The 19,012-nt window shown below is 50.1% G+C and overlaps 1 protein-coding gene across 14 annotated transcripts in view; it reads left to right on the forward strand.

Moving 5' to 3' along the window:
* Nucleotides 1–19,012, forward strand: part of MAB21L3 (mab-21 like 3) — a 135,433-nt gene that overhangs the window by 69,385 nt on the left and 47,036 nt on the right. For 10 of the 14 annotated variants that reach the window (XM_045478771.1, XM_045478776.1, XM_045478777.1 and 7 more), the window contains one exon: nt 907–3,754. The exons of 1 other annotated variant lie outside the window; for it this stretch is intronic. In XM_045478771.1, the coding sequence (XP_045334727.1) occupies nt 907–1,140 (234 nt within the window). In that variant the 3' untranslated portion in view covers nt 1,141–3,754. Of the gene's footprint in view, nt 1–906; nt 3,755–4,020; nt 4,360–10,247; nt 10,481–19,012 lie in introns of those variants that run through there. 3 more of the 14 variants (XM_045478773.1, XM_045478772.1, XM_045478774.1) reach the window with 3 other exon arrangements.

Raw genomic sequence — 19,012 nt, forward strand, 5'->3', positions numbered from 1 at the left:
AAAAGAGACCAAGAGAAAAAGAGGGTATGGAACGGAGCCTCCAAAACTCCATCACTGGGAAGTAGAGAAAGCAGATAGTATGCCAAGGGGTAGCTGTGGTGCCTGGAGAAACCCGGAGAGCCCAGAAGCTTGGCAACCCAGTGAGAGAGAACCCCACTGAGAAGCCCCAATGAGAGAACCCCATTCTGCTGGGCAAGGCCTGTTGGACTTGGACTTAGCAACATGGAGACCACGGGCCCTGAGGACCGATGGCGGAAAAATCCATATTGCAGTGGATCGAGATGGCAGTCAGCGGAGAGGAAATGACGACAGATAATTGAGAGGATTCTTTTGAGAAGCCTTCACTTGCCAAGATGTGAGAGGTTAGGAGGCAGACGTGGCCCTGGGGCAAGGAGTGGGGGAGGAGAGTTTAGAATAATTTCAAGAGCCAGCAGCGGAAGGACAAGGGCAGGAAAGAGGGAAGTCAGTCGCAGACAGCTCCCAGAAGGAGAGATCCCAAGCCCTGTTTGGGGGTTCCCCTGGCCAGGGGGGTGGTCAAAGCAGAGAGCGAGAGAGGAAGATGCGCATGAGGCGGACTGTTTTGCTGCCATGAGGGTTTCCATCTTCCTTGTAAAGTAGTAGGCAAAGGCATCCGCCAGGAGTGGGGAAATTGCAGATCTAAGGAGAGTGGTGGTAACTGGGGATACCAGTGGCGAGAGAAACAATGATCAAAGAGGCGCAGGAGACCTGCAGGGCGAGGCCGAGAACCCACCCGAGGGTGGGGATCGTGAAATCATGGCGGAACCAACTTGTCCTGGGTGACTCCCTTCTCCCTCCTTCCACGGCCGCGTGAGCCCGGTACCATTTCCGAAGACTTTCTCCTCCATTGCCCGGAACGATGTCTGACACCACCTCTTCCTTCCGTAGACGGTGCTCTTTTGGACTTGTGAGAAATACCCCCACCCGAAGGAGTGGCAGGTGTTCAGCAAAGCGTTCCTGCGCCTGGTGAGGAAGCTGCACAAGTGTGTGAGCCAGCACTTTCTGAAGCACTATTTCGTGCGTAAGAGCAACCTGCTCCAGCATGCCAGCTCGGGCGAACTGGACACCGTGGCCCAGAAGCTGGCTCTCTTCCTGAAGAACCCCCAGATCGGCCTGCCCTGACGTTGCCCCTGCCTGGGAGGCTCTTGGACACTTTATCCTGGCTCGACCTCGTTCCCTGGAGGATCCTGCTCAGGAGAGAAGCAACGTGTGGCACAGGAGATGACATTGACCCACTAGCACTTAAGGGGGGAACACTGTACCCCAAGATGTCCAATCTCAGCTTCCCTAGAGCCAAGCAAGCATTTCAGCCCTCACGAGCTACCTCTCTCGGGGACAAGCTGTCATCAGGCTTCCCCAAGCCATCGATTCCGAGCTGCTGACAGCACTGGATGTGTTCTCCTCGCTCGGGCTCTGAGTGTCGGCCGGGGAGGATGGAGACAAGAACCCCTGGGGGGCCAGGCATCGGCCTGCGGCCCAGGACTGGTGCTCCAGCCCACTGACCGTGGGCTCATTACCTTTCCACTCGCAAATGCAGCTGTGAATGTACCTTTCTGAGCCTGCGGGACTATGCTGGTGCCCTTACTAGAGGAGGGCACTGGGTCAACACAAAGTGTTAGTCATTGGTTGGTAGCCGGCGTTTGCCTGCTGGATCGGTACCAACACCGCTGACGGGGTGATTGTGTCTGACCGGTGGGCACGCCTGCCCTGGCCTTCCTGCCCTCAGTTCTCCTGAACCGTACTTTGGGTCGTGTGGTTCTAGCTGCTTCCCTGGTGTTCTCTAAGAGGGGAGAGGGTGGTTTTGATGGCCAGTGTCGGCCAGAGGTGAAAGTTCAGCCCTGCTTGCCAGCCTGCTCTGGTCATTCCCCTTTTCTTGTGCCCGATGTTTTATATTCTTGGAATGGGCCCAGGATGATGACCTCCAAGAAATGGCTTGATGTCACCCATCTCTCAATACCTGCCTTTGCTCACCTCATTCGCTCACTCATTCATGGGTAGATACATGCTCATTAGGCACTGGGAGTAGAGCGAGGAGCCAAATGGACAAAGGATGTACCCCTTGGGGGACGGCACCTAATGTCAAAGACAGGAAGTGCACGACAGATAAATAAACACGATTATTACAAATGGTAGCAAGTGCCCTGAAGGAAACAAACAGGATATTGACATAGAGCCACAGAGAGCTCCTGGAAGGATGAAAATGCAAACAGCTGAAGGGGAAGGGAAGCGGGGGGCAGGGCAGGCTTGGAGGGGCTGGAATGGGTCAGATCACTGAACCTTGTAAAGCTGGCAAGGAATCTGTATTTTATTCTAAAATCAAAGGCATGACAGTTGGCCTTTCCCAGAGCAGTAGGGTATGGTGATATGATTTACATTTTGTTTGTTTATTTATGACTTGCATTTTAAATGACCATTCCAGTGACTGTATAAAGGGGGAGTAGGGTCCCACACAAGAGTTGAGGCATTGAAGGCCAGTAAGCCCACCCATTTTGAATTTCACTGAGGTCCCCGGGGCCACACATCCCATGTGGCACAAAGAATGCTTGGGGAGGTCAATGCTTTCTTCTGGTACTTATTTATGCTTTTCAACTCAAGGGAATCCTTTATTACTCAGAACATTTCCCCCACTGAAATTTCTAAAAGCATGAACAACTGAGTTTTTTTTTTTAAAAAAGTCACATTGGAAAGTGAAATATTTTTACAAAAATACTCTAACCAAATGGTGGGTTCCCTGGGCTATCACATAGGAAATCATGATTTTAAACTGTTGGGGGAAAAAAAAATCCTTTCAAAGACATGATGAGTTGATAATTTTTGAAAATGTGAAATAATGAGCAAGCCAATGTTTTGTTAAGGCATCAAAACTTGCATTCAAAGCCCCATACTCTTGGGCCTTGGGACACATCATTTCTGAGAAGGTGGCAGATAATAACTTTTTTTTTTTTTTTTTAATGATGAAAACAAGTGAAGCAAGTTTTAAGCGAGCTGTATAATGCCAAGAAGTGGAAGTTGGCTGGACCACTGATTGGAAAAGTGCACGTGGAGAGGAGTGGGACTGACCTACTCCACAGTCTGATCCAGTAGGCTCTTCCCACCTCCCCCGTATCTGTCTGCGGTCTTCGTAGGAAGCAGGGCGATCTGCGGACTCCCGACTGTTCCTCTGCTGGGCAGCAGAGGACAGTAGAGGACCGCATTTGGGAAGAGCCTCTTTCCCGCACATACCCCTCAGAGCCCAGTAGGTGGCACCCTCCTCAGCCCGGGACTTCAATCTGGCTTCTGGGAGAAGGGTGGCCAGCCATCACAGTCTTTCTGCTTAAGGCTCAGGCTTTCAAAGGGAGCCTGGGAGAGAGTCGTCCCTCCTTTCTGTTTGTAGGCACAGAGCACCTAGCTCTGAGAAGTCTGATATTACTGATATTCTGATATGCTGATATATATACACTGATAAGTCTGATATTATTCTGGTCAAGTTTTTGTTTGTTTGTTTGTTTGTTTGTTTGTTTTTATTCTCCAAAAGATTTTTCCTTTCATATCCACTCTGGCCACAGGACTGTTTTATACTGCAGTGGTTGGTATTCAGCCATTTAAGTGACCTGCTTGCCTTTGCATCTCGCTGGCACACAACTGCCCTTGATAAGTTGTTCACCCCTCTCTGTATCTCCATTTTTTTATGGGCGTGGTTATGGGCTGGATTGTGTCCCCCCCACACACACACAAAATTCACGTACGGAAGCTCTCACCCCCAGTGCCTCAGAATGTGTCTGTATTTGGAGGTGGGGCCTTTAAAGAGGTGGTCAAGGGGCGCCTGGTGGCTCAGTCGGTTGAACGTCCGATTTCGGCTCAGGTCACCATCTCACGGTTCACAAGTTCTACCCCCGCATCAGACTTGGTGCTGACAGTGTGAACACTGTTTCTCTCTCTCTCTCTCTCTCTCTCTCCGCCCCTCCCCTGCTCACACTCTGTCTCTGTCTCTCAAAAATAAATAAACATTAAAATTTTTAAAAGAGGTGATCAAGTTAAAATGAGGCCATTTGGGTGGGCCCTGGGCCATTAGGACCGATCTTCCTGTAAGAAGAGGAAGAGGCACTTGGGCAGGGGCACAAGGGAGGAAAGGCCACCTGCGAGCCAAGGAGCGGAGCCTCTGGAGAAGACAATGTCGCCAGCACCTTGATCTTGGGTTTCCATTCTCCAGAACCGTGAGAAAATCATTTCCTGTTGTTTCAGCTATGCAGCCTGTGGTATTCTGGTACGGCCACCCTGGGAAGGCAGTACAAACACGATGACAGAGTATGTGCCTCACTGCCTTGATGAGGGGAATAAACAGAATAAAGGACGTCAAAAGCTCGTTTAGTAATCTGGTGCGCCGTAGCTGTCGAATAAGCGGTTGGAGTCTTGGACAGCTACTCCCCAGGGCCGTGCCTCCACCGCTGCCTTTCTTGATAGCTCCCCCCGCCCCATAGAGACATTCTTCATCAAGAAATGACAAACCATCACGGGGACAACGTGCGTGTCATCCCACCACGAGTTCCACAAACCCATCTTTTCCTTCGTCCCTCTTGCTGAGTAGAGGAAGTGTCTGAGGATTTCTCCACGTGTGGTGGAGCGATGCCAACCTGCCTTCTCGGGGACAGCTTTCCATTTATTGTGCGTAGCATGTTCTTCTTCCTCTTACACCTGTCATTCCCCCTCTTAGCCTCTCTTCACTGCCCAGCTTCCTCTTCACACCTTCCTTCCTTCCTTCCTTCCTTCCTTCCTTCCTTCCTCCCTCCCTCCCTCCCTCCCTCCCTCCCTCCCTCCCTTCGTTCCTCCCTCCCTCCCTCCCTTCCTCTCTCCCTCCCTCTCTCTCTTCCTTCCTCCCTCCCTCCCTCCCTTCCTCCCTCCCTCTCTTCCTCCCTTCCTTCCTTCCTTCTTTCCTCCCTTCCTCCCTCCCTTCCTCTCTTCCTCCCTCCCTTCCTTCCTCCCTTCCTCCCTCCCTTCCTCTCTTCCTCCCTCCCTTCCTTCCTTTCTTCCTTCCTTCCTTCCCCCCTCCCTCCCTCCCTCCCTCTCTTCCTTCCTTCCTTCCTTCCTCCCTCCCTCCCTCCCTCCCTCTCTCCCCCCCTCCCTTCCTTCCTTCCTTCCTTCCTCCCTCCCTCCCTCCCTCCCTCCCTTCGTTCCTCCCTCCCTCCCTCCCTTCCTCTCTCCCTCCCTCCCTCCCTCTCTCTCTTCCTCCCTCCCTCTCTCTCTTCCTTCCTCCCTCCCTCCCTCCCTTCCTCCCTTCCTCTCTTCCTCCCTCCCTTCCTTCCTTCCTTTCTTCCTTCCTTCCCCTCTTCCTTCCTCTCTTCCTTCCTTCCTCCCTTTCTTTCTTTCTTTCTTTCTTTCTTTCTTTGAAAGATATCACACAGGTGGGAGTTGAAAGTATCTAAAGAATAATAATAAAACAGATGCCAATATACTACCTAGGTGAAGAATAGCACTTGGCCGGTACTTTAGAATCCTAGGTGCCCATTCTGTTCCCTAGCCCCCTCTCTCCCTGATTTTATGTGAGCCATTCAGCTGCTTTTCTTTACAGTTTGACTCCCTGTCATATTTCATTGAACCTAAGCCCCTAACAGTTGTGAAGTGTGAAGTGAACAGTTGTGAAGTTGTGAAGTTGTGAAGTGAACAGTTTTGTCTGATGTCATGATTTCACGTCCCAGAAAGAAAAGGAGCTTTCATAATTGCAAATAATTGCAAATCACCACTGACTATCAGATGCGTCCTCATTTCTTTTTAACGTTTATTTATTTTTTTGGGACAGAGAGAGACAGAGCATGAACGGGGGAGGGGCAGAGAGAGAGGGAGACACAGAATCGGAAACAGGCTCCAGGCTCTGAGCCATCAGCCCAGAGCCCGACGCGGGGCTCGAACTCACGGACCGCGAGATCGTGACCTGGCTGAAGTTGGACGCTTAACCGACTGCGCCACCCAGGCGCCCCCTCATTTCTTTTTAAAAAAATGTTTATTTTGAGAGGGAGAAAGAGAGAGAATCCCAAGCAGGCTCTGTGCTGTCAGCACAGAGCCAGATGTGGGGCTCAGACCCAGGAACCACGAGATCATGACCTGAGCCGAAATTGAGTCGACACTTGACAGACTGAGCCCCCCAGGGGCCCCGTGCATCCCCATTGTTTTAGAGAGATTAAAATGTGAAAAAGTTGATTTTAGAGCCCACAAAATACGACTTGCGTGCACCTGCATGTCTCTTAGTTTTGCCTGTTTTTGAGTTTTATGTCAATGGAATCATCCCATGTGAAGTCTTTTGGGATTGGCTTTTGTCCACAGCATGCTTCTGAGGCTCTTCCATGTGGGCGTGGGTGGCAGAGGTGTGTTCCTTCCCACCGTCATGGAATACTCCACGGCGAACCCCTGCCACTGTACGTATCTACATTACTGTAGCTGTGCATCGGGTTGTTTCTAGCTTTAGTGATTGGAACTGCTTTTATACACATTCTTGTATGTGTCTTCTAATGCACTCATGCCTTTTTAAAAAATTTTTTATTTTTATTTTTATTTTTGAGAGAGAGAGACAGAACATGAGCAGGGGAGGGGCAGAGAGAGAGGGAGACACAGAATCCGAAGCAGGCTCCAGGCTCCGAGCTGTCAGCACAGAGCACGACGCAGGGCTCGAACTCACCAACCGTGAGATCGTGACCTGAGCTGAAGTCGGACGCTTCACCAACCGAGCCACCCAGGCGTCCCTGAATGCACTCAGGTCTCTTAAGGGTATATACATAAGAGTGAATTCTCAGGTTCAAAGAATACACACACACACACACACACACACACGTTTAAATTTGTGAGGTAATGTCAACATATTTTCTGAAGTGATAGCACCAATCTAAATTCTCCATGTTCATGTCGGTGAACTTTCAGTGACTTTCTCCATTAGAATGGAACGCATTTTGTGTCTTGTGTAAGAAATCCTTCCTGTTTTTTAACGTCATGGAGATATGCTCCTATGATGTCCTCTACAATTTTACCACTGTGCCTTTTTTCACCAGAGTTAGAAAACACTCTCTCTCTTTTTCCAGTCAATTCTCATGAAACTGGGATGATCTCTTTGCTTGGAACTTTAGTAAAACTCACCTAAAAAGCTGACTGGGCCTTGTGTTTTCTTTGTCAGAAGATTTGAAGCCATTAATTTTTCTTTTAGGGGTAAATGATATTCAGATTTTCTACTTCTTCCTGAGCTTCCTGTTAATTTACATTTTACTAAGAATTCTCCCATTTCATCCAAGTGTTCAGATTTGCTGGCAAAATAATTGTTCATAATAATTATCTATTTAAACTCTGATATATCTGTATTCTTTCTTGATGAGACTTAGCGAGTAATTGTGTGTTTTGTTCATCTTTGTATGTTTTTCGTTAATTTCTGCTCCTAGCTTTCTTGCCCTCTACTTCCTTCAGGCTTACTCTAATGTTATTATTTTTTTTAACTTCTTAAATGCTTAGCTCAGAACTCCTCAGCGTGTCTTCTTTTCTAAGCATATAAATTTCCTCTTAATACCCTTTTAGTAGAATTCCACAGGTGTTAATAAATTGCATTTTCATCTTCTTTTAGTTCTGTTTATTTTCTGATGGCTACTGCGATTTTCTCGCTGACCCATGAGGTACTTAGATGTTTTAAAAAGTATTATTTTCAAACATATTGGGTTTCCTAGTTATGTTTTCATTACTGATTTATAAATAGATTGCACCAGAGTCCAAGAGAGGAGTCTGAAGGCCTCACTCCGTGGATACTCATGGAGGCCAGCTTTTTTGCTCTGAGCGTCTCCAGTGGTCAGTGCATACAAGGGGTTGTGCGAGTTCGGATGCAAGGTGTAAGGAATGTCAGTTAGATGGTGTGCTGCTTAAAGTTTGTACCTATTTCAGATTTCTTTTTGGCTGCAGTTTCCAACATTTCCTGAGAGAGTTGTTTTAAAATCTCCCATTACGAGCGTGGATTTTTCGATTTCTCCTTAAAGCATCGACAACTGGTTCTCGATATGCTTTCAGACTATATTATTAGGGTCATACAGGGTTAGAGTTTATGTCTTCCCAGTCAACTGAAGATGTTATCATTATAAGGTGACTTTTTTTTTGCACTGTCGTAAACATTTGCGTAAACATTGCTTTTGTCTGATGTTAATGTTGGAACACCACCTTAGTTGCCCTCGCATATCATTTTCCATCAGTTAGCTTTCCACCCATTTGTATCTTTACATTGTTGATAACTCTGTCTCTTGTAAATGGCTGAGTTTCTAAAAACAAATGGAGGCCTTTTGACTCGACTAATACATTTAGATTGATTGCTACTCTTGTGCTTTCCATGTGACCCATTTTCCATACCTTTTTCTGTCTTTTGCCCCAGTATCTTGCCTTTTTAAAAATTAAGGGCCTTTTTTCTCTTTTGTTTCTATTTCTTTCCCCCTCCTTACTAGTTTGTAAGGTTCATGTACTATCTCTCTGTCTTTTTAATGGTTACCGAGGCTATTTGTCTATATAGACTAATTCTATGGGCTCAAGTGAAAGTTAGCCACTACCTTTATTCTCTCACTGAGGACTCCCGGGTCTTGGCTCCTATCCTCCTTCCCACATTATCTGCTACCGTGACCCTGGATTTGGATTCTAGCCTGTTTGTCCCCCCTCCCCCCCACACACAGAGTGTCTTTTATTCCATTGTGTCCCCAGTGTGTGGCACACAACGGACAACAATAACCTTTCAGGACACAAGTGAATGAACCTTCCAGCAACATTGGTACAGGCTTCTCATTTAGGCGCGATGATTTTGGTTTAGGCATTTGGTGGAACAAATATGCCTGATTGCCTTACAGCTTCAAATATCTTGACATGGTGTCTGATGCCCTAGGGACTTCTGGTCTCCGTGCACCACTCACCAAGTCCCCTCCAGTTTTCAATCACGTCACTCCTCCACTCACAATCCTCCAGTCACGTCCCATCCCACTCATCCTAAAATCCAGAGGCCCAAACCACCTGCAACCCCCGAGCCCCCTGAACCTACCTCCTACCCCTTTCCTTTCTCACTCCCACCTCCAGTCACACCTTGCTCTTCTAGAACATTCCAAGCATGACTCCGCCTCAGGACTTTTGCTTGTTGTGTCTTCTGAAGACCTTCCCTAACCTTTCTTGTTGTTTTGTTTTGTTTTGTTGTTTTGTTTTGTTTTAAGAGAAAGTACGCACACATGTGCGGGTGCAAATGCAAGCTGGGGAGAAGAGAGGCAGAGGGAGAGAGAATCCCAAGCAGGCTCTAGGTTCAGTGCAGAGCCCCATGCAGGGCCCAATACCATGACCCTGGGATCATGACCTGAACTGAAATCTAGAGTTAGACATGCAATCAACTGAGCCACCCAGGCACCCCCTTCCCTAACCCTTCTTATACAAACTAGTTATCACTGGTCCCTACTCCCTCCTCACCCCTGTCTTGATATGTTCAACTTCCTGTTCTGCTTTAAGTCTCTCCATGGCACTAAACACCACCTGGACATTCTTTCCTTCCTTTTTTCTATCGGTCTGTCTATATATTCTTCCTATCTATCTATCTATCTATCTATCTATCTATCTATCTAATCATCTATCATCTATCATCTCCCACCAGAGTGGAGTCTCTGTGAGAAAGAGATTTCATCCCTATTTTCAAGGTTGTGTCTACAACCCTGGGCACATGGCAAAGGCCCAATAAGTAATGTATTGTGTAGAAGTATTTGCAGAACTCCTTCAGAAACTACCTATTCAAGTCTCAAGCTTCCTGGACTTTTACAGGAATTTTTTTTTCTCTCTCCTTCAAAGTGGCAGAATCCTAGAGTTTTCTCACTTGAAGAGATGGTAGAATGGGGCAACTGAGGGTTCGGACAGGTTGACCTGTTGGGCTCAGCTCACAAACTTTGAGGCGATTTGTAATTGAAAATCTAAAATCTTTTCCTCAGAAGCCCATGAAGCTTCTAAAGTGCAAACCTAAGTGATGTAGGAATTGCAACCCAAATCGGACTCTGGCCATACATTTTTGGTGATTCTCCCTCATCTGTGGCCTGTGCTCTCTCACCCCCCCTCGCCCTCCACCCTGGTCCCACTGCCATGGTTGTCAGGACATCAACATGGGCAGGGCCCTTGTCGGATACGGGGACCTGCTTTTGTGGTCTCTCTTTCTTTCTCTCCTTCTCCCCCCTCTCTCTTCCTCTCTCTTGTTGCTTCTTTTCTCTGAATTCAGAATATATTTGCAGGTTTAAAAGACATGGGAATGTGGAAGAGTTAAAGAAGGTAGCCCTAATCATCATGGAGGAGAGCCTGGTGACCAGCTGGTTGCCTATACGACCTTTTGTTGTATAGGTGAGAAGGAGAGGCTAGAAAAGAGGACAGAAAATGATTTGCTCAGATTTACAGTGCCCCCAACGGAACCCTTGATTTCCCTTCTCCAGCCTGTCCCCACTCAGTAAATAGAGTCCTTGTCCAACCATTTGCTTCAGCCACAAACCCACGCGTCGTCCTGGAGCCTCTCCATCACCCCGCACCTTCAGCCCACCACATGCGTCCCCACGCCTCTACACGGACTTCCTCACTGGTTTCCTTGCACCTGCTTTTGCCACCCGCCCCGCCGCAGGCCACCAAAGTCTTCCCCGCCCAAGAGCCAGCCGTCTCTTTGACATGCAAGTCATAGCACGTCTCCCTGCTCCAACCCTTCCAGGAGCTTCCGGTCCCTCCCAGAAAAACTCAAAACTCCCATTGCAGCCCACATGGCCCACGCGGCCTGCCCCCCACCCTTCTCTCCGGCCTCACCCGCCACCTCGCGCCTCCACCCCATTCCGGCCACAGGACGCCACCGTCCTTGCCTTGTTCCAAACACAAGCTCGCTCCTGTCCCATGCCTCGTACCAGCTCACCCCTCTGTTCAGAAATCCCTTGGCCCACAGTTGACAGAGCCGCCTCGGCCCCGACCAGTCTAACAGATCGCACCCCTTCGCTCTGCGCCCCCAGCCCGCTTTCCTCTCCGGGTGGCAGGTTGCCTGTTCTCACTGGAATGTACACTTCCCGTGGGCGGAGAGTTGTTTTGTTCACTGCTGCAGCTTCTGCACCTAGAACGGTGCCTGGTGCATAGCACGTGCTCGGCGAACGTTTGTTAAACGGATACTTAGATGAAGGGATGAATGCATGAATTCGCCCCACAGTGTGCTTCACTTCAAGGCAGGATCTGAACTTGAACCCACGACTTCGGATGCTCAGGCCAGGCTCTCCCCGCGGTGAAGTAACATTCGGAAGGGCTGAGGAATCCCATCCCCGCCTCTAGAGAAAGAGAAGTTGCCTCTGGGCTCCGGATGCCTTCCTTCCAGGAAGGGCCTGGCTCCTCTCCCGGTGCAGAGCCCGGTGTGACGCAGCGGAATGCGGGTGCACACTCATGCTGCGCGGGGGGGGGGGGGGGGGGGGGGGGGGGGGGTGCCGGCGCTGCATCCGGGCCTCCCCGGCCACCGCGAGGGGAACACTGACGCGTACTTGTAGCTGGCGCTTGGCGGACGCAGCCGGCTCAGCCAGGATCCAACCCAACGCAGGCATTTTGTGCACTCCGCGAGCAACACACACGCACCCGTGCACACGCACACACTTTGCATGGAAACAAAACACATCAGAAAGGGTCCGGGCCTCCCTCCTCTCTTCCTGCCAAGCATGGGGGACAAATGGTAGGGCTCTTGGCAGAAGGTCTCTGTCTCATTCTCTTCGTCTCTGACTCTAGACCATTCATTTCCTCTCATCCAGACGTCATTATGTTTTGGCTGTGTGACTTTCTTTTGTGAGCTTATATCTTCTGTTCTCAGGCTTTGTTACCTATGAATCTTCTGTCAGGACCCAGCCTTTGAAGGCCCGATACAACAGACAGAGCGAACAGTGGTCCTGTGAGGGTGGCATTGTGAACGAACAAAACACTTTCACAACATCATGCTCAACTCTTGAATGTCATGTAAAATGTCACCTCCCTCTTTGGGGCCCAGAGGGATATTAGAAAAGTAGGCGGAGCACCGAACCCAGACCAGAGAGACTGAGTGAGCAAGCCACCTGCCCAAGCCTGAGGGCTTTGGTCATTTGGTGGCCAGGGGACAAAGACGCTGGGCTCTGGGCTCCTGTGCTGCGGGACTTATGACAGCCCTCGGCCGGGCCCCCTCCTCCTGCCTTTCCCTCCTCTCTACTGCCTCCTTCCAAGGAGTTCTTCCTTGCCCACATGGTGAATTAAGGGACATCAGGAAAGTTCTCTGCCCTTGACTCTCTCTGTCCAGCGGCCACCGTCAGTGACTTGTGGCCTTGATGACCAGGACATGGGCTCCTGAAGGAGTGAGGAGGAGCAGTGGGGGGCCTGGCATGGGTGCCCCCTTCACCCTCCACCCAGAGGGAAAGTCCAGGGGCCCGGTGGGGGAGAGGCATCTGTCCTGGTGCTCAGTGCTGTCTGACTATGAAGTGGCAGGGGGCGCCCGTGGCTCCTCTCCCGCAGACCCTGCAGCAGCTGGCAATGCCACAGCCCAGAGTGCCCACAGGCCCCCTGCAGAGCCCTGTGCTTTTGGGGTGCCCCGTCGGCTCACCTGATGCCCGGAGAGGCCCTTGTGACCCCCCGAGCTGACTGCGTGCTCCCGGGGGCCCTTCTCTTACTGCACCATGCGAATCCAGGCCAACCCCGCAGACGGTGACTGTCCCTGAGCTGCAGGATGCCCAGCGCCTCGCCCGCAAGAGTGGAGGGGCTGCAGAAAAGAAAAGGCAGCCGTGCTCCTCTAACTCCTCTTCCTTACAGACCCGTGGAGGGAAAAGGAGGAGGAAAGGAGAAGCCCCGAGGCTGTGGGTAGGCATCGTGAACCCAGTTCGTCGATGAGCATTTGGAAGCTCAGAGAGAAAAAGGAGTCCCCTCAAGGTCACCCCACCGGATGTGGGCACAGCCATGTCTTTGGTATTTGTCCCAGTGAACACCTCACAGTGCAGGGCGTGGGAGAGGTACGCGGAGACAGAGCAGACCAGGCCTTCCAGACAGAAGGTTTGGCCTTCCTGCCTGCCGGCTCTGTAGTCAAGTGAGCGCCCAGGAGCCAAGGGAGGGGGGGCTGGCAGGGAGTGACCCACATCCTCAGCCCTTGACATGGCTCACTCCTCACAAGGCCGTGGGTCGATCGTTGGGGGAAAGGGTACGGGTGGAGCACAGGGTATGGGAGAAAGTGCTGTCTTAGAATTTTCCCTGGGCTGACATTTCCCAGTTGCACCTTTGAACGCTGTAAAAAAATCCTCAAAACTCCCTTTCACGGGAGTTACTCATTCACTCTCACCTCAGGCCAGATGACCTTTGGCATGTGGTTGGGGTTTTGTTTGATTTTCTTAAAAGTCCTAGAGTTTGGGGCGCCTGGGTGGCGCAGTCGGTTAAGCGTCCGACTTCAGCCAGGTCACGATCTCGCGGTCCGTGAGTTCGAGCCCCGCGTCAGGCTCTGGGCTGATGGCTCAGAGCCTGGAGCCTGTTTCCGATTCTGTGTCTCCCTCTCTCTCTGCCCCTCCCCCGTTCATGCTCTGTCTCTCTCTGTCCCCAAAATAAATAAATGTTGAAAAAAAAAAATTAAAAAAAAAAAAAAAGTCCTAGAGTTTGTAGTTGGACCAGTGTCATTTGGGTGAGGAAGAGACGAATTTGGGGTGCGGTACCAGGCTTCATTTTCCTCCTGCCCTCCACCTCCTGGGAGTCTGGAAACATTGGAGAGGTTATGGATTCCGAACTCAAACAGGTTGATCATCTCTGGCTGTGGCCCTCATGGGGTGCCGAATGAGGGAGACAAAAGCACATCAAAAACAAAAAGACAAAATCCAAGCCACTGCCCATCCTGCCCCCAATTCCTTTAGGACTGTGCTGTCATCTGGATGGCAGCTAAATTCAACCCAGATCATTCTCTTTATTTCACGACTGCAGTTACCCTAATCAGCTTTGTACACTGAGAGGTGCGTGTTAGCAACTTTTCAAAGTTAGTATTCCAATCACCTAAAAGTTAAGTGACCTCCTGTAAGAATCAGGGAGGGCCAATTGGCTGTGTGACCTTGGGCAAGTCACCCAACCTCTCTGGGCCTCAGATACCCCTTCTGCACCGAGGAGGAATGAGTTCCAAGGCCCTTCCAAGGCTGATGCTCTGCAGCCTGTAATCATGCAGCCTGTGGTAAAGGGCCACCCCAGCTCAACTATTTCTGACCCACAGATTAGAAGGTTTGTCATAACCACACCCATCTCGGACTTTCTGAGAGCTGGCTGGACATTCTCACCCGGCGTCCCGCGGGCCCTCAAGCGTAAGATGCCCCAACCAGACAGTTGTCCCCTTTTGGCAGCCTAACCCTGCTAATAGCCCCTTTTCTCTTCCTGCCCCCAGGCTGAGAGCCTCAGGATCACCTTTGAATCTCACTGTCCTTCAACCTCCACATTCATCTGGTTGCTGAGACCGGAACGTTCTAGTTATGAAGGGCCCTCCGTTCCTAGTCCCACAGCTGCTGCCTGGTTCATGCCCTTGTCACCTCTCCCCTGGACTCTTGCTTCCACCTCCAACACGCCCACAGCCTCCCTCCTGTCACTCTCACTCCAACCCATACTGGGTCTGTCACACGAACCCACGACTCTGGCCAACCTCTCCCTACTGCGGACACTTGAATAGTCTCCAGTGGCCAGTGGAACAAACAGCTGATGTCCGGGGCCTTGCATGACGTAAGCCCAACCTTACTTCCCTCCCACACGTCCCCTACATTTCAGCCACGTTCGGTGTCCCTTGCCAGGGGTGTCCCACCCCAGCTGTTCCCCCACCCTTCACATTCAATCTGGAACACACATAGCTACAGTACCTGCTAAAACCCACCTCTTCATCAAGGCCCCATACGAATGTTTTTCCTTGAAACTTTCCAGGAGACTCCCATTAAGGATCAATTTCTCATTCATTCAGTCAACAAATATTGAGGAGTGCCTGGGTGGCTCCGTCGGTTGGGCATCCGACTTCAACTCAGGTCATGATCTCGCAGTTCGTGGGTTCGAGCCCCGCGTCGAGCTCCGTGCTGACAGCTCAGAGCCTGGAGCCTGCTTCCGATTCTGTGTCTCCCTCTCTCTCTGCCCCTATTCCGTTTGCACTGTGCCTCTCTCTCAAAAATAAATAAACATTAAAAAAATTAAAAAACACAAAAAACAACGAATACTGAGCACCAACTCTGTGCCAAAAACAACAAATATTGGGCACCAGCTGTGTGCCAGGTACTGTTCCAGGTACTGCAAATTCAATGCTGAGTAAGATGGACACGTTCCTACTCACAGGGAGCTCACCGTTCGTGGCAACAGAACATGAGCAAACAAGGAAATTGTCGGTTCTGGTGGGTACGACAGAAGAGCTCTCGGATCCGCTGGCCCTTGTTACAGTCCACTGTAACATGCCTAGTGGTGATCAAGCACTACCTTGTGAAGCCCCTGGAGGCAGAACCTGGGTCGGTCAGTAATCTCTGTAACTTCCACGACGCCTAACATCATGACTTCCATCACTTCCGTGTGGCGGTGCCTCGGTACATGTTTATGAGAGGAAAGAACAAGGGGAGGGAGAGAGGGAGGAAGGCGTGCATTTGGAAAAACATTTTTGAAAACTTTATTTGATTTTATTTTTGACAGAGCACAAGTGGGGGAGGGGCAGAGAGAAGGGGACATGAAGTGAGCTCTCCACTAACAGCAACTAGCCCGATGCAGGGCTTGAACTCCCCGACGGTGAGATCATGACCTGAGCCAAAGTCGGACGCTCAAAGGCTCAGCTGACCGAGCCACCCGAGTGCCCTTGCAAAACATTTAAGCCAACACTCCTGGCCAGCAGTGGAGCACTTACCAATATCTTTACTTGTTAAATTCAGAATTGCAGTAAAAGGAAATTCTCATCTCGTGCGTGCCCATTTCGCAATCCCTAGAGATGAGTTTCAGTTTGAGAAGCTCACTCCAGATAGGCAGGGGAAGGGCGCTGCACAGGCCTGGGATGTAGTTCCTGCCCTGCCATCTAATGATTGAGAGAATTTGAGCATGTTTCTTAATCTCTCTGAGCCTTCATTTCCTCATCTGTAGAACGGGGATCATAAAACCGGCCTCATGGAATCGGAAAACCAGATAAGACAGGTGTGTGAGGAATTGCTTCTTAAACTGAAAGAAAGCACCCCGTAACCATAAAATTGATTGGGAATTATCCCAGGTCCGTGTCCTGGCTTTGTCTGGGGAACACTACAATAGACTATCTGCTCCCCAAAGAAGAAAAGCTGCTGAAATCTACCGTTCTGGAAGCTTCCACGGTAACCTTAGGCTGCCCGAAAAGTGACTGGGTCTTTCTTACTCTTCCCTAAAATATGTTCTCCTATGATTGCCCCTCTTCTAACTACTAGGGTCGTAGCTGCGACCACAAGAGGCACCTGGTTGCCTTCCCTGAAAAGTGTGCCCTTATACCTCATGCTCCCAGACCAAATGAAATGAAGTCATTTCTTGCCTTTGCCATGATTTGCTAGTGCCGGCCTGTGAAATGCGGTCTGCCCAGTCTCTACTCACCAAACATAGACTGTAAAGGCCCTGCAAACTTCTCTCGTAGCCCACTGCTCCTTTCCAGCACAGTCTCAGACTCGGGCACATCTTCTGCGCCTTCCAAAACTCACTCATCCCCACAGCCCCCATGCCAGACTGATTCCAGTGGGGTTGGCATGGTAGGGAATGACTCAGCCTCAGGATGTCGCAGCCAGAATCAAGCCTTTGAAACAGACTATCATTCCAACAAGATGAGATTCCAGTAGGGTCAGGTCTGTGTTGGTGACCCCTGGTAGACACACTTGCCCCTTGCTTGTCCAGACTTTCCTGATGGGTTCTGGAGTTTTGGCAAAAGTTCCTGCAGCATTCTGAACTATCATTCTATTAAAAATTTTTTTTAATGTTTATTTATTTTTGAGACAGAGCGAGACAGAGCATGAACAGGGGAGGGGCAGAGAGAGAGGGAGACACAGAATCTGAGGCAGGCTCCACGCTCTGAGCTGTCAGCACACAGCCTGACGTGGGGCTCGAACTCACGGACCGCGAGATCACGACCTGAGCCGAAGTCGGATGCTTAACCGACTGAGCCACCCAGGCGCCCCATGAACTGTCATTCCATTTAAGGATTAAGTCCCCTAAAAATGGCTCTTGACCATCAATATCTACTCTGATGAAATGGGGATATAAGCAATTACTTGGGCACATACACCCCTTCAGATATTTGATAAATATTAACTGAACTAAAGAAGGGGAGAGAAGGGGCACCTGGGTGGCCCCGTCGGTTGAGTATCTGACTCTTGGTTTTGGCTCAGGTCATGATTGCAGGGTCGTGGGATTGAGTCCGGTGTTAGGCTCTGCACTGAGTGTGGAGCCTGCTTAAGATTCTCTCTCTCTCTCTCTCTCTCTCTCTCTCTCTCTCTCTTTCTCTCTCTCTCTCCCTCCCTCCCTCTCTCCCTGTCTCTCCCTCCTCCACGCCCCCTCCCCAACTCATGCCCCAATGCTCTCTCACTCTCTCTAAAAAACAAAAGAGAAAAGAAAAAGAAAAAAAAAGGAGAGAGATATACAAATATAGAACAATCTGTCATTAGCACATTTCCCATTAGTGTGTTCTTGGCATATCATTCACTGCTCCCGATCACCTCAATCAATCAGGACTCCAGTGGGCATCTCCCCCAGCTTCTGCTCTCCTCCTCTCTTAACGAACATCTGCTTTTTGGGGTAGAGCGGGAATGGGGAGAAGAGGGTCTCTCAGACAACTGTCCTCACGTTGCAGGGAATTGGAGAAAATTGCATGGAATAGTCTAGCAATCTGATTCTTGCTCCTGCACTCCACCTCCCGTTTACTTGGAACCCGGTAGAATGCCACACCCTTAGGGAATTACAGAAGGAAAGATCACCACAAAAGGAAAAGAAGCCATCTGGAGAGCAGGCATTTAGAGAGTGGGGGAGGTCTTCTCTGCTGCGGTGGGCTGAACACCATGCTTCACAGGGATGGACCGTTGGAGCCAGGAGCTGAGCCACAGCCCCCCTCTGATGCGAGTTCCCACTCGTGAAAGTCTTCTGCAGTGAGGTCCTGGCAGCCACTGGCCCTGGGCACAATTGCTCCTGGATTAGCTTTCCATGGAGGGGCGGGGACACATAGAATTGCCCTGCCATCACCGTCCGGGGGTGTAAGCACAGAATCAGGGGAGAGCTGACAGGGACTTTCCACTGAGGACCTGGACCTGTGGCTTGACTTGCTCCTCAGTACACGTGAAGACATCCCCCCCCACAAGACTCCATTTGCCCACCTGTGAAATGTGACCAATGACACACATCTTGTGTGGTTGTTGGTGGGAAAATTATGTGAAATGTATCTGGAAGCACTTTGGCAAAGGTTTCGTACAAATGTTAGTGACTGTCACCAGAGAGCTAATGCACACACAAGACACACCCATTTTTAATTTAGTTTTTATGTTTTAGAGAGAGCGTAGGCAGAAGGTCAAAGGGAGGGAGAGAGAATCTTAAGCAGGCTCCACACTCAGTGCGGAGCCCAACAAGGGGCTTGATCCCCAAACCCTGGGATCATGAACTGAATTGAAATCAAGAGTCAGATGCTCAACTGACTGAGCCACCCTGGCACCCCAAAACACACCCATTTTTTTAGTTTATTTATTTTGAGAGAGAGCGCACACACACAAGTGGGGGAGGGACAGAGGGAAAGAGAGACAGAGTCCCAAGCAGACTCTGAACCGTTAGTGCAGAGCCTGATGTGGGGCTCGAATCACAAACTGTGAGATCATGACCTGAGCTGAAATCAAGAGTCTGTGCCACCCAGGTGCCCCCAAACACACCCATTTTTAAACTTCATTTTAGAAATTGATATACAGTAAAATTGGTGTGTGTGTGTGTGTGTGTGCGTGCCCAGTTCTGTGAATTGTAATACATGTACAAATTTGGGTAACCATCATCACAGTGAGACTATGGAAGAGTATCA

The sequence above is a fragment of the Leopardus geoffroyi genome, chromosome C1, assembly GCF_018350155.1.
Source record: "Leopardus geoffroyi isolate Oge1 chromosome C1, O.geoffroyi_Oge1_pat1.0, whole genome shotgun sequence".
Lineage (NCBI taxonomy): Eukaryota > Metazoa > Chordata > Mammalia > Carnivora > Felidae > Leopardus > Leopardus geoffroyi.